The 13,111-nt window shown below is 43.4% G+C and overlaps 1 protein-coding gene across 1 annotated transcript; it reads right to left on the minus strand.

The window, feature by feature from the left end:
- Positions 1–2: 2 nt before the first annotated feature.
- LOC124008061 lies at positions 3–11,306 on the minus strand. Its single transcript, XM_046318965.1, has 7 exons — positions 10,935–11,306; positions 10,549–10,656; positions 7,148–7,236; positions 4,674–5,039; positions 4,181–4,281; positions 1,287–1,474; positions 3–728 (listed from the first exon to the last, which is right to left on the minus strand). Exons 2-7 carry the CDS (start codon positions 10,654–10,656, stop codon positions 3–5), a joined length of 1,578 nt encoding a protein of 525 aa, XP_046174921.1. The 5' UTR covers positions 10,935–11,306.
- Between the last annotated feature and the right edge of the window lie 1,805 nt (positions 11,307–13,111).

The following is a 13,111-nucleotide window of genomic DNA, read 5'->3' on the forward strand; positions in this document are numbered from 1 at the left end:
GTTCAACAGTGGGTCAACTTACTAGGTTCTGTGGAAGTGGACTTGGGCCGCCTCAGCCTGAGATGGAGGGAGAGACATTTGGTTGGAGGCCTCCTCTCTCTGTCTGTGAGGTTAGCCCGGAGGGGAGGCCTCCTCTCTCTGTCTGTGAGGTTAGCCCGGAGGGGAGGCCTCCTCTCTCTGTCTGTGAGGTTAGCCCGGAGGGGAGGCCTCCTCTCTCTGTCTGTGAGGTTAGCCCGGAGGGGAGGCCTCCTCTCTCTGTCTGTGAGGTTAGCCCGGAGGGGAGGCCTCCTCTCTCTGTCTGTGAGGTTAGCCCAGAGGGGAGGCCTCCTCTCTCTGTCTGTGAGGTTAGCCCGGAGGGGAGGCCTCCTCTCTCTGTCTGTGAGGTTAGCCCGGAGGGGAGGCCTCTCTCTGTCTGTGAGGTTAGCCCGGAGGGGAGGCCTCCTCTCTCTGTCTGTAAGGCTAGCCCGGAGGGGAGGCCTGCTAAAGGTAAACCGCTTCTCCTGTGTGTCCTGGGTCACTGAAGCCACAGCGGAGAGGGGGTGTCTTGGGGACCCTGTGGATGCACCTCTGGCCCCTGACATCAAAGGGCGGTCGGGTGGGTCATCACTATCTGGGCTCTGGTTTCGGTGGCCTGCAGGGACAGGGACACTTCCCCTGGAGCCCGTCCCTGGTGAACCATTAGTCCTCTTGATCTGGTTCTGCAGTGATCCTGAGCTTCCCTTCCCCTCCTGAAAGCACACCAGGTAGGACTATTAGTCACAGGGGTTAACCTCACAGAAAATCCCATAGAAATGATTACAATCAACTAGAAAAAAATAATCTTAAAACGAAAACGTATGAGCCTGCAAATGCACCTACACTAACCAGTTTGTTCTCATATAGTTCGCTACAGTTTGTTTTCAACGGCCACACTTTACAAGACTCTATACTATTCTATAGACCAAGCTACCCTGGGGTGTTATCCTGTTGCAAGATATGGAGCTACCAGCTCAGCTGAATCAGGACTATCTGTATAGGGTGGAAGAATAGACCTAGCAACACTGAGTTAGCCAACACTAACAATGCCTGAAAAAGCTAGCCAATGCTCAACCTAGCTAGCTAACAAGTATGGTTACGACCAATAACTATGTACCAGACTAGTAAGTATAAGCAATTGTTTTCCACTAGACATATATTTATGTGAATCCTGAGGCCAGTCAACTGTATGTGTCCCAAACAGCATCCTATTAACTATAGTGCACGATCTAGGGAAGAGGGTCCCACTTGAGACACAGCTATAGTCCTACCTCTGTGTTTTGTGGAGGAGATCCATTCATCCCAGAGTCATGTCTCCTCCATGTTGAGTCTCCCGGGGAGACAGAGAGCCTGTCGTCAGTCTTTGAGAAACTGTCCACCTCTCTTTCTGGAGATGGTTCTGATGCAGAATCCTGCTCCGACTCCACTGGGCTGCATCTCACAGACATTTGGGAATCTCCTAAGGAAGATGTAAAACAGAAAAGGAATAATAAAATATATGCCGTTTAGCAGACACTTTTATCCAAAGTGACTTTGATAAACGTTTTCGTATGGGTGGCCTCAGCGGGAACTGAAACAACGAAACACAACAGTTCCATTTTGACCCTTGTTGAAGAGACAGTAGCCTGGTTGCCTGTACATGTATGACATGACAGCGATAGCCACAGGAGTTGTCTAAAGCACACAGTTAAATGTTGCGTCTCCTGAACGAGAAAGAGTTAAAAGAAAAGCAGTCTGAAGGAAAGAGATTGTTTACTACAGGCATTTTTAACAAGGCCATAAAGTTAAGCATTTGTTTATCCAACCAGGAAAATGGTCAGGCTTGCCAACACAATATAGAAGAAGAGGGAAACGCAGGGGGAGGTTTGGTTAGACACAGCAACACCTGCTAAATGTTAACCCCACTGCTCATGCTTCAAGAGGGCCACCATTGTTCCTGTTCCCAAGAAAGCTAAGGTAACTGAGCTAAACGACTATCGCCCTGTAGCACTCACTTCCATCATCATGAAGTGCTTTGAGAGACTAGTGAAGGATCAGATCAACTCCACCCTACCTGACACCCTAGACCCACTCCAATTTGCTTACCGCAACAACAGGTCCACAGACGACGCAATCGCACTGCCCACTGCCCTAACCCATCTGGACAAGAGGAATACCTATGTAAGAATGCTGTTCATTGACTACAGCTCAGCATTTAGTAGCTCAGCATTTAACACCATAGTACCCTCCAAACTCATCATTGAGCTTGAGGCCCTGTGCCAATGGGTCCTGGACTTTCTGATGGGCCGCCCCCAGGTGGTAAGGGTAGGAAACAACATCTCCACTCCGCTGATCCTCAACACTGGGGCCCCACAAGGGTGCGTTCTGAGCCCTCTCCTGTACTCCCTGTTCATCCATGACTGCATGGCCATGCACGCATCCAACTCAATCATCAAATTTGCAGACGACACTACAGTGGCAGGCTTGATTACCAACAATGACGAGACGGCCTACAGGGAGGAGGTGAGGGCCCTCGGAGTGTGGTGTCAGGAAAATAACCTCACACTCAACAAAACAAAGGAGATGATCGAGGACTTTAGGAAACAGCAGAGGGAGCACTCCCCTATCCACATCAACAGGACAGTAGTGGAGAAGGTGGAAAGTTAAGTTCCTCAGCGTACACATCACGGACAAACTGAAATGGTCCACCCACACACACAGACAGTGTGCCTCTTCAACCGCAGGAGGCTGAAGAAATTTGGCTTGTCACCAAAAACACTCAAACTTTTACAGATGCATAATCGAGAGCATCCTGTCGGGCTGTATCACCACCTGGTACGGCAACTGCTCCGCCCACAACCGTAAGGCTCTCCAGAGGGTAGTGAGGTCTGCACAACGCATCACCGGGGGCAAACTACCTGCCTTCCAGGACAACAACCACCCGAGCCACTGCCTGTTCACCCCGCTATCATCCAGAAGGTGAGGTCAGTACAGGTGCATCAAAGCTGGGACCGAGAGACTGAAAAACAGCTTCTATCTCATGGCCATCAGACATTGAGTGACATTTGAGTGGCTGCTGCCAACATACTGACTCAAATCTCTTAATAATTAAATTAAAAATTGGATGTAATAAATGTATCACTATTCACTTTAAACAATGCCATATGTATATACTGTACTCTATGCCATATGTATATACTGTAGTCTATGCCATATGTATATACTGTACTCTATGCCATATGTATATACTGTACTCTATGCCATATGTATATACTGTACTCTATGCCATATGTATATACTGTACTCTATGCCATATGTATATACTGTACTCTATGCCATATGTATATACTGTACTCTATGCCATATGTATATACTGTACTCTATGCCATATGTATATACTGTACTCTATGCCATATGTATATACTGTACTCTATGCCATATGTATATACTGTACTCTATACCATCTACTGCCATCTAATTGCATATGCCGTTCGGCCATCGCTCATCCATATATTTATATGTACATATTCTTATTCATTCCTTTACACTTGTGTGTATAAGGTAGTTGTTGTGAAATTGTTAGATTACTTTTTAGATATTACTGCATTGTCGGAACTAGAAGCACAATCATTTCGCTACACACGCATTAACATCTGCTAACCATGTGTATGTGACCAATAAAATTTTCTTTGAAACTCCAACAAAACACTTAACGAGGAAAAACCTTGATTACACAAGTATGTTTGACCCTTAATTGGTTAAGACAATGTAGATATAAGCGACCTCCAACTGCTGTGGATCTACAGCCTAGACTGAGCACCGAGATTTAAGACAAATGTTTTTAGACAAATAATACATTTTTTACAAAAATAGCGTAGCATCCACAAGTGTAGATTTTCTTCATCAGGCCTCCCTAAGCTGAGCACATTGTCTAGGGATTGTTTTGGACTGTGTGAGAAAGATTGAACGGTAAGATAGGATTTCACCTCAATGAACTCTGTGTGTGTGTGTGTGTGTGTGTGTGTGTGTGTGTGTGTGTGTGTGTGTGTGTGTGTGTGTGTGTGTGTGTGTGTGTGTGTGTGTGTGTGTGTGTGTGTGTGTGTGTGTGTGTGTGTGTGTGTGTGTGTGTGTGTGTGTGTGTGTGTGTGTGTGTGTGTGTGTGTGTGTGTGTGTGTGTGACACTGACCACTGAACTCTGCACGGCGTGTCTTGAGCAGTGGCGACACACACCCAGTCTCTTGATTCTTGTCCCGACACAGTGTGTCTGATGCCCTCTTAGGGCGCCATCTAGTGGAGGACAACGGTACAATCAGTTCAAATGATTCCAGGCATAGATTTCTATGGTTGGTGTCACTTCTAGTTCTGACAGACTGACAGATACCAGAACAAGTGTGAACCGAACAAGCAGAATCAGATGTCAATTCACATTTTAAAAAATCAACTACGTTCTAATTCCTAGACTTAATGTTATCAGTTTTTTAGTTATCAATCTATTATATTGTAATTTTATTTTACATTTATCCATATCGACTTACAGGAGCAATTAGGGTTAAGTGCCTTGCTCAAGGGCACATTGGCAGATTTTTCACCTAGTCAGCTTTGGGATTAGAAACCGCAACCTTTCAATTACTGGTCCAACGCTCTTAACCACTAGGCTACATGCCGCCCTGATGACATACCCATTTTTGAAGCAGGGAGGAGAGGCTGCTGGGAGTCTTTGTTCAGCTTTGTGTGTTGATGATGTCACAGGGCTTGATTGGTTGTGAGGTGGCTTCTTATGAGTCAGAGACTCCGTCTGCGTCCTAGGTGTTCCGTTGACTGCTATCTGACAGCGAGCGGGTGATCTCCGCAGTGTGCTGGGCATGTGGGTCTCTCTCCATTTGCTGTGCTCTGGGGAATTCCCTCTCTGGCAGGCAACTGGATGGTGTTCTGGGGTCTGAGCTGGTCTCTGGAAGCCTGTTGACTGGCTGGAGGTCCATTTGTCTGATTGTGCAGGTCCAAGACGCGCTTCACAGACATCCCTCAGAACTAGCCGGTTAGGAGTGCTGCAAACAAAGTCTTAGCAAAGTCTAACATCTCAGGAACTACATCAATACCATATACAGTTGAAGTCGGAAGTTTACATACACTTAGGTTGGAGTCATTAAAACTCTTTTTCAACCACTCCACAAATATCTCTAGTTTTGGCAAGTCGGTAAGAACATCTACTTTGTCCATGACACAAGTAGTTTTTCCAACAATTGTTTACAGACAGGTTGTTTAACTTATAATTCACTGAATCACAAATCCAGTGGGTCAGAAGTTTACATACATTTAGTTGACTGTGCCTTTAAACAGCTTGGAAAATTCCAGAAAATGATGTCATGGCTTTAGAAGCTTTTAATAGGCTAATTGACATGATTTGAGTCAATTAGGGGTGTACCTGTGGATGTATTTCAAGGCCTACCTTCAAACTCAGTGCCTCTTTGCTTGACATTGTGGGAAAATCAAAAGAAATCAGCCAAGACCTCAGAAAAAAAGGAAAAAAAAGTGTAGACCTCCAGAAGTCTGGTTGATCCTTGGGAGCAGTTACCAAACACCTGAAGGTACCACGTTCATCTGTACAAACAATAGTACGCAAGTAGAAACACCACGGGACCACGCAGCTGTGACACCGCTCAGGAAGGATACGCGTTCTGTCTCCAAGAGATTAACGTAATTTTGTGTGAAATGTGCAAATCAATCCCAGAACAGCAGCAAAGGACCTTGTGAAGATGCTGGAGGAAACCGGTACAAAAGTATCTATATCCACAGTAAAACGAGTCCTATATCGACATAACCTGAAAGGCCGCTTAGCAAGAAAGAAACCACTGCTCCAAAACCGCCATAAAGCCAGACTACGGTTTGCAACTGCACATGGGGACAAAGATTGTACTTTTTGGAGAAATGTCCTCTGGTCTGATGAAACAAGAATATAACTGTTTGGCCATAATGACCATCGTTATGTTAGGAGGAAAAAGGGGGAGGCTTGCAAGCCGAAGAACACCATCCCAAACGTGAAGCACGTGGGTGGCAGCATCATGTTTGGGGTGCTTTGCTGCACGAGGGACTGGTGCACTTCACAAAATAGGTGGCATCACGAGGCAGGAAAATTATGTGGCTATATTGAAACAACATCTCAAGTCATCAGTCAGGAAGTTAAAGCTTGGTCGCAAATGGGTCTTCCAAATGGACAATGACCCCAAGCATACTTTCAAAGTTGTGACAAAATGGCTTAAGGACAACAAAGTCCAGGTATTGGAGTGGCCATCACAAAGACCTGACCTCAATCCAATAGAAAACTTGTGAGAAGAACTGAAAAAGCATGTGCGAGCATGGAGGCCTACAAACAGGAGTCAGTTACACCAGCTCTGTCAGGAGGAATGGGACAAAATTCACCCAACTTATTGTGGGAAGCTTGTGGAAGGCTACCCGAAATGCTTGACCCAAGTTAAACAATTTAAAGCAATGCTACCAAATACTAATTGAGTATATGTAAGCTTCTGACCCACTGGGAATGTGACGAAAGAAATAAAAGCTGAAGTAAATAATTATCTCTGCTATTATTCTGATATCAAATTCTTAAAATAAAGTTTTGATCCTAACTGACCTAAGGGCATTTTTACTAGGATTAAATGTCATGAATTTAAGTGTTTAATAGTTTAAATGTATTAGGCTAAGGTGTATGCAAACTTCCGACTTCAACTGTAACTGTAATATCATCTGTGTAATATAACCTGCACTTTTTTTGTCTTGATTTCCACTGTACTAGACATTTTGACCAGGTACATTTAACTGGTTGAAGAGCACCATCTACTGAAAACAGTAAGCACTGCAGATATCCATGACCACTGCATCCTGGCAACAAAATAACCAACAAAAACCAGGCACGAGGCGAAAGCGCAGAAAAGTGGTGGAGAGAGTGTCATGGTTGACACGTTACACTCCCAACGGGGTCAAGAGGTGAGTCAAGTAAGTCATCTAAGAGAGATAATTGACATTCTTAATCCAGCAGCACTGTCCAAATAAGCTCTGGCTGGTCCAGTGTGTCACATCACTTGTTGATGCTGTTCATTAATCTCAGCAGCATGAACGCTATGGACCAGAGCCATGTACAGATCATGTCTATACATACCTCTGTTTCCCTGCTCTGGGGATGTGTCCATTCAGAGAGCCAACCTGTTCAGGCCTTTTTCCATTTGAAGAGCCATTGCACCAGCTTGTCTGAAATGACACAGTGTTGTTTCAGCATAACTATTAACTCATAGGCTACATAGTACATTGACCTACGGCTTTTAAAGTGTCTTGAGAGTGATCGGTTTAAATTAGAGAAGAGTCTTGGGTTGGGTCGCAAATGGCACCCTATTCCAGAGGAGGCTGGTAAGAGGCACTATGGGAGGATGGGCTCCTTGCAATGGCTGGAATGGAATTAATAGAACAGTGTCAAATGTGGTTCTCATGTTTGATACCATTCCATTAATTCCATTCCAGCCATTAAAATGAGCCCATCCTACTATAGCTCCTCCCACCAGCCTCCTCTGCCATTGTCCTAGTTGTGCACTAGCCACCCTGTGGGTTTTGGTCAAAAGTAGTGCATTGATTATTTAGGAAATAGGATGACATTTCAAAATCAAATCAAATTTTTATTCGTCACATCCGCCGAATACAACAGGTGTAGTAGACCTTACAGTGAAATGCTTACTTACAAGCACCTAACCAACAATGCAGTTTAAAAATATGAATAAGAAATAAAAAGGAACAAGTAATTAAAGAGCAGCAATAAAATAACAATAGTGAGACTATATACAGGGGGTACCGGTACAGAATCAATGTTCGGGGGCACCAGTTAGTCAAGGTAATATGTACATGTAGGTAGAGTTATTTGGGCAGCACTTTGGGAGCTTTCATTAGCATGACTTATATAATATTTTATTAAGAACACCTAATATTGAGTTGCACCCTCTTTTGCCCTCATAACAGCCTCAATTTGTTGAGGCATGGACTCTACAAGGTGTCAAAAGTGTTCCACGGGGATGCTGGCTAGAGGTCAACCGATTAATTGGAATGGTTGATTAATTAGGGCCTATTTCAATTTTTCATAACTATCGGAAATCGGTATTTTTGGACACCAATTTTGCCAATTTTTTAAAATGTTTTTTTTACACCTTTATTTATTTAAGTCAGTTAAGAACACATTCTTATTTTCAATCCCGGCCTAGGAACGGTGGGTTAACTGCCTCGTTCAGGGGCAGAACGACAGATTTTCACCTTGTCAGCTCGGAGGACCCAATCTTGCAACCTTACAGTTAACTAGTCCAAAGCAATAACGACCGTTGCAATCCACAAGGAGACTGACTGCCTATTACGCCAATGCAGTTAAGCCAAAGTAAATTGCTAGCTAGCATTGATTGTGTTTTATAAAACACAATCAATCAATCATATTCACTTGTTAACTACACATGGTTGATGATATTACTAAATATGATCTAGCGTGTCCTGCGTTGCGTAGAGTCTGACTGAGCATACAAGTATCTGACTGAGCACTGGTAGGCAGAAGCAGGCGCGTAAACATGTATTCGAAGCACTTTCATGCATTTTGCCAGCAGCTCTTCGTTGTGCCTCAAGCATTGCGCTGTTTATGACTTCAAGCCTATCAACTCCCGAGATGAGGCTGGTGTAACCGAGAAGAAAAGGCTGGTAAGTTAGCGGGCGCTAATAGTGTTTCAAACGTCACTCGCTCTCAGCCTTGGGGTGGTTGTTTCCTTTGCTCTGCATGGGTAACGCTGCTTCAAGAGTGGCTGTTGTCGTTGTGTTCCTGGTTCGAGCCCAGGGAGGAGCGAGGAGAGGGACAGAAGCTATACTCTTACACTGGCAATACTAAAGTGCATATAAGAACCTCCAATAGTCAAAGGTTAATGAAATACACATGGTATAGAGGGAAATAGTCCTATAATAACTACAACCTAAAACTTCTTACCTGGGAATATTGAAGACTCATGTTAAAAGGAACCACCAGCTTTCATATGTTCTCATGTTCTGAGCAACGAACTTAAACTTTAGTTCTTACATTGCACATATTGCACTTTTACTTTCTTCTCCAACACTTTGTTTTTGCATTATTATTATTTTTAAATGTTACCCCTTTTTTTCTCCCCAATTTCATGGTATCCAATTGTTAGTAGCTACTATCTTGTCTCATCGCTACAAAAATATTATCGCTACAAAAATATTATCGCTACAACTCCCGTACGGGCTCGGGAGAGACGTAGGTTGAAAGTCATGCGTCCTCCGATACCCAACCAAGCCGCACTGCTTCTTAACACAGCGCGCATCCAACCCGGAAGCCAGCCGCACCAATGTGTTGGAGGAAACGCCACGCACCTGGCAACCTTGGTTAGCGTGCACTGCGCCCGGCCCACCACAGGAGTCGCTGGTGCGCGATGAGACAAGGATATCCCTACCGGCCAAACCCTCCCTAACCCGGACGACGCTAGGCCAATTGTGCGTTGCCCCACGGACATCCCGGTCGCGGCCGGTTACGACAGAGCCTGGGTTTGAACCCAGTACAGCGCCCTTAACCACTGTGCTACCCGGGAGGCCATTTTTGCATTATTTAAACCAAATTGAACATGTTTCATTATTTATTTGAGGCTAAATGGATTAAATTGATGTATTATATTAAGTTAAAATAAGTGTTCATTCAGTATTGTTGTAATAGTCATTATTACAAATAAAAAAATCAAATATCAACTGATTCATCGGTATCTGTTTTTTGGTCCTCCAATAATCTGTATCGGCATTGAAAAATCATAAATCGGTCGACCTCTAATGTTGGCCCATGTTGACTCCAATACTTTCCACAGCTGGGTCAAGTTGGCTGGATGTCCTTTGGGTGGTGGACCATTCTTGATACACACGGGAAACTGTTGCACCATTCTTGATACACACAGGAAACTGTTGCACCATTCTTGATACACACGGGAAACTGTTGCACCATTCTTGATACACACGGGAAACTGTTGCACCATTCTTGATACACACGGGAAACTGTTGCACCATTCTTGATACACACGGGAAACTGTTGAGACTGAAAAACCCAGCAGCGGTGCAGTTCGACACTCAAACCAGTGCGCCTGGCATCTACCACAATACCCCATTCAAAGGCACTTAAATCTTTTGGCTTGCCCATTCACCCTCGGAATGGCACACACACACAAGCAATGTCATAATTGTCTCAGGGCTTAAAAATCCTTCTTTAACCAGTCTCGTCGCTTTCATCTACACTGAAGTGGATTTAACAAGTAACATCAATAAGGGATTATAGCTTTCAACTGGATTCACATGGTCAGTCTGTCATGGAAAGAGCAAGTGTTCCTAATGTTTTGTACACCCAGTGTATACCTTATAGCTATGCCGATCTCACTTATCACCATGAGAAAATATAAGCACAACATTTATTCAAAAATAACGAGTCACCGTGTGAAAATGCAGTTCATTGGGGCTATGTCCACTTCAAATGGAAATGATAAGGGATACCTCGAATGGGCTGGAGGTATCCCGGAGACGTGAGAGAGGGGACTGCATGTGCATGTTGTCAGCTTCTGATGGCTGTTTTCTCTTGGGGATTTTGAAGGGGACTGCCATCTGAAATGAATAATTACTGTATTATGGAGATGCCATTTACGCTGCCCTGCTTGTAGCTAACTATGTTGTAGCTCTGGTCCAGGCCGTTAGTGTGCATCCGTCCACTAACGTTACTAGACCAGAACTAGCTATTTTCCAACACCTCTTAATCAAGTTAACAACAATGCACAGGTTATGTTCAGAAAGATGTGACACAGTTAGCCAGTTATCCAGTAATATGAAAAGCCTTGTTAGCCAACATAGCTAGCTAAGTTAACTAACAAGCCAACTTACTTAACTGTCAAGGGTGCTGAATCAGACGGAAAGATGGCTAACGAACGAAAACAATAAGCATTGTAAAGACGCCATTACGTTGTAATTTGCAACCAATTAAATGTTATCATATTGGCTAGCAAGCAATGGATGACTGCTTCTAGTAAAATGCTACATCAATCTAGCAGCAAGAAGCCATCAACAACAGAGGCGCCTCTAGCGTTAACAGGAAATTGTTGAAAGCATGTTTACGCGCAACCTGTTTGCACTCTTAAAGCGCAAAACAGGTCTGGTCGGTTTATTACTAGACCTGAAATTGGTGTGTAGGCAAAGGCAATTAAGCCACAAAATCATTATTTATGGATCCGCTTTGGTGATACATAAGACGTTTATGAATTGCAAATGTGTACAATGCACAATCAAATACTGTAGTAGTGGGACGGCGTAAAGCTACGGTTGCGCAGTGCAAGACTTCCGTATCTAGCTATCTACTGTAAATAACGTTACAACAAATAGCTTTCTATCACATTTAGTAACTACTAGACAATTTAGCACCTAGAATGTGTTGTATACGAAAGGCTAAGAAGAAATTGATAACATTTGGATGTATTTGTGCAATCGACCGTTGGTGTTGAAATAACCACGTACCATTAGCTACCAGTTAAACAGACGCTGTTACTAGCAGCTAACTAGCTTTGTGTTAGATCTAGGCTAGCTAGCTAATTATCAAAAACATTAGGCCTGATTTTGTTTTAATCTGATATGGACGTGAGAAACTAGCTAACTTCATCAAATGAAATTTTTTTTTGCTTTCAAATAACTTCAAATATTCTTCCGAGCGGTATTCAAAATACATTAAAATATTGTTTGGTTTTCTGAGACCTGTATTTGAATATCAAAGAAAATCGTGTTTTAAAACTCTAACCTCAAGTGAAAAGTTTGTATTTTCAAATGAATTACAAATACAACTATTTCCTGCCCAGGTCTGGACAGAATGCAAGCTTCCCCTTATCCCACTTTATCCCTCTTCCTACTTATGTAAATAATACCTATGGTAAAAACGTTTTTCTTTATAGATAGTTGTTTAATCATGGTTTACAGCCTGCTGTATCCTGTGCATATGACAAATAATCTTTGATTTGACACTCTAACCTGTGACATGTCCCTGAAAAATACAGCAAAAGGAGCACTCTGTGTCTGCATAGATGTTTAGAAGAAGTGCAGTATCATTCCTTGAGCAATACATCTGTAGCAGACATGAGTCTGGCTCAAGTTCTGGTGATGTGAGAGCCCTCCTCTTGGTCTAATGGTCAAGATGTTGGAGACCAGGGTTCAGATCCCTCCTGCGACACATACACTGTATCATAGGAATCAAGTAAGCTACAGTACATGCATGTGAAAATGGCATTGTTCCATTGTTAAAGCATTTGTTGGTGCCACACTTTTTGAACTCCCACCTTCGTTCTTTATTGTTTCATATAAGTATTTTAAAGTATTTAGCACTAGAGCTCTGGCATTGCATTCCTTCATTCTCCATGCACCCCCAGGTCACACCAGTGTCAATCAGACACACACATTACACATCCATAATCAATGGTTAGATCATGTGGTTAGCACTTGCACGGTGTGTTCATTCAGACGTCTGCCTTAGGAGGAAGTCAGTTCTGTCTCAAAGATCACAGCTCTGAGGAAATTACATATTGTTGCCAGTGTGTTCTGTAAGATCATTACTTTTTATGTGAAATTGACTTGTTCATTTAACATATTAAATTAAGTGTTTCATGGATTCTTCTGTTCTTAGGTGGCTTAAAACTGTTGGAGCTGAGGCTTTTACTCCTTGCCTGTGTACCAGTCTCTTTAGCTATCATTCTACTCCTTGCCTGGGTCCCAGTCTCTTTAGCTATCATTCTACTCCTTGCCTGGGTCCCAGTCTCTTTAGCTATCATTCTACTCCTTGCCTGGGTCCCAGTCTCTTTAGCTATCATTCTACTCCTTGCCTGGGTACCAGTCTCTTTAGCTATCATTCTACTCCTTGCCTGGGTCCCAGTCTCTTTAGCTATCATTCTACTCCTTGCCTGGGTACCAGTCTCTTTAGCTATCATTCTACTCCTTGCCTGGGTCCCAGTCTCTTTAGCTATCATTCTACTCCTTGCCTGGGTCCATTAGTATAACGATCTTCTAGTAAAATGTCATGATAACAGTT

This window comes from Oncorhynchus gorbuscha, linkage group LG21 (genome assembly GCF_021184085.1).
Source record: "Oncorhynchus gorbuscha isolate QuinsamMale2020 ecotype Even-year linkage group LG21, OgorEven_v1.0, whole genome shotgun sequence".
Taxonomy (NCBI): Eukaryota; Metazoa; Chordata; class Actinopteri; order Salmoniformes; family Salmonidae; genus Oncorhynchus; species Oncorhynchus gorbuscha.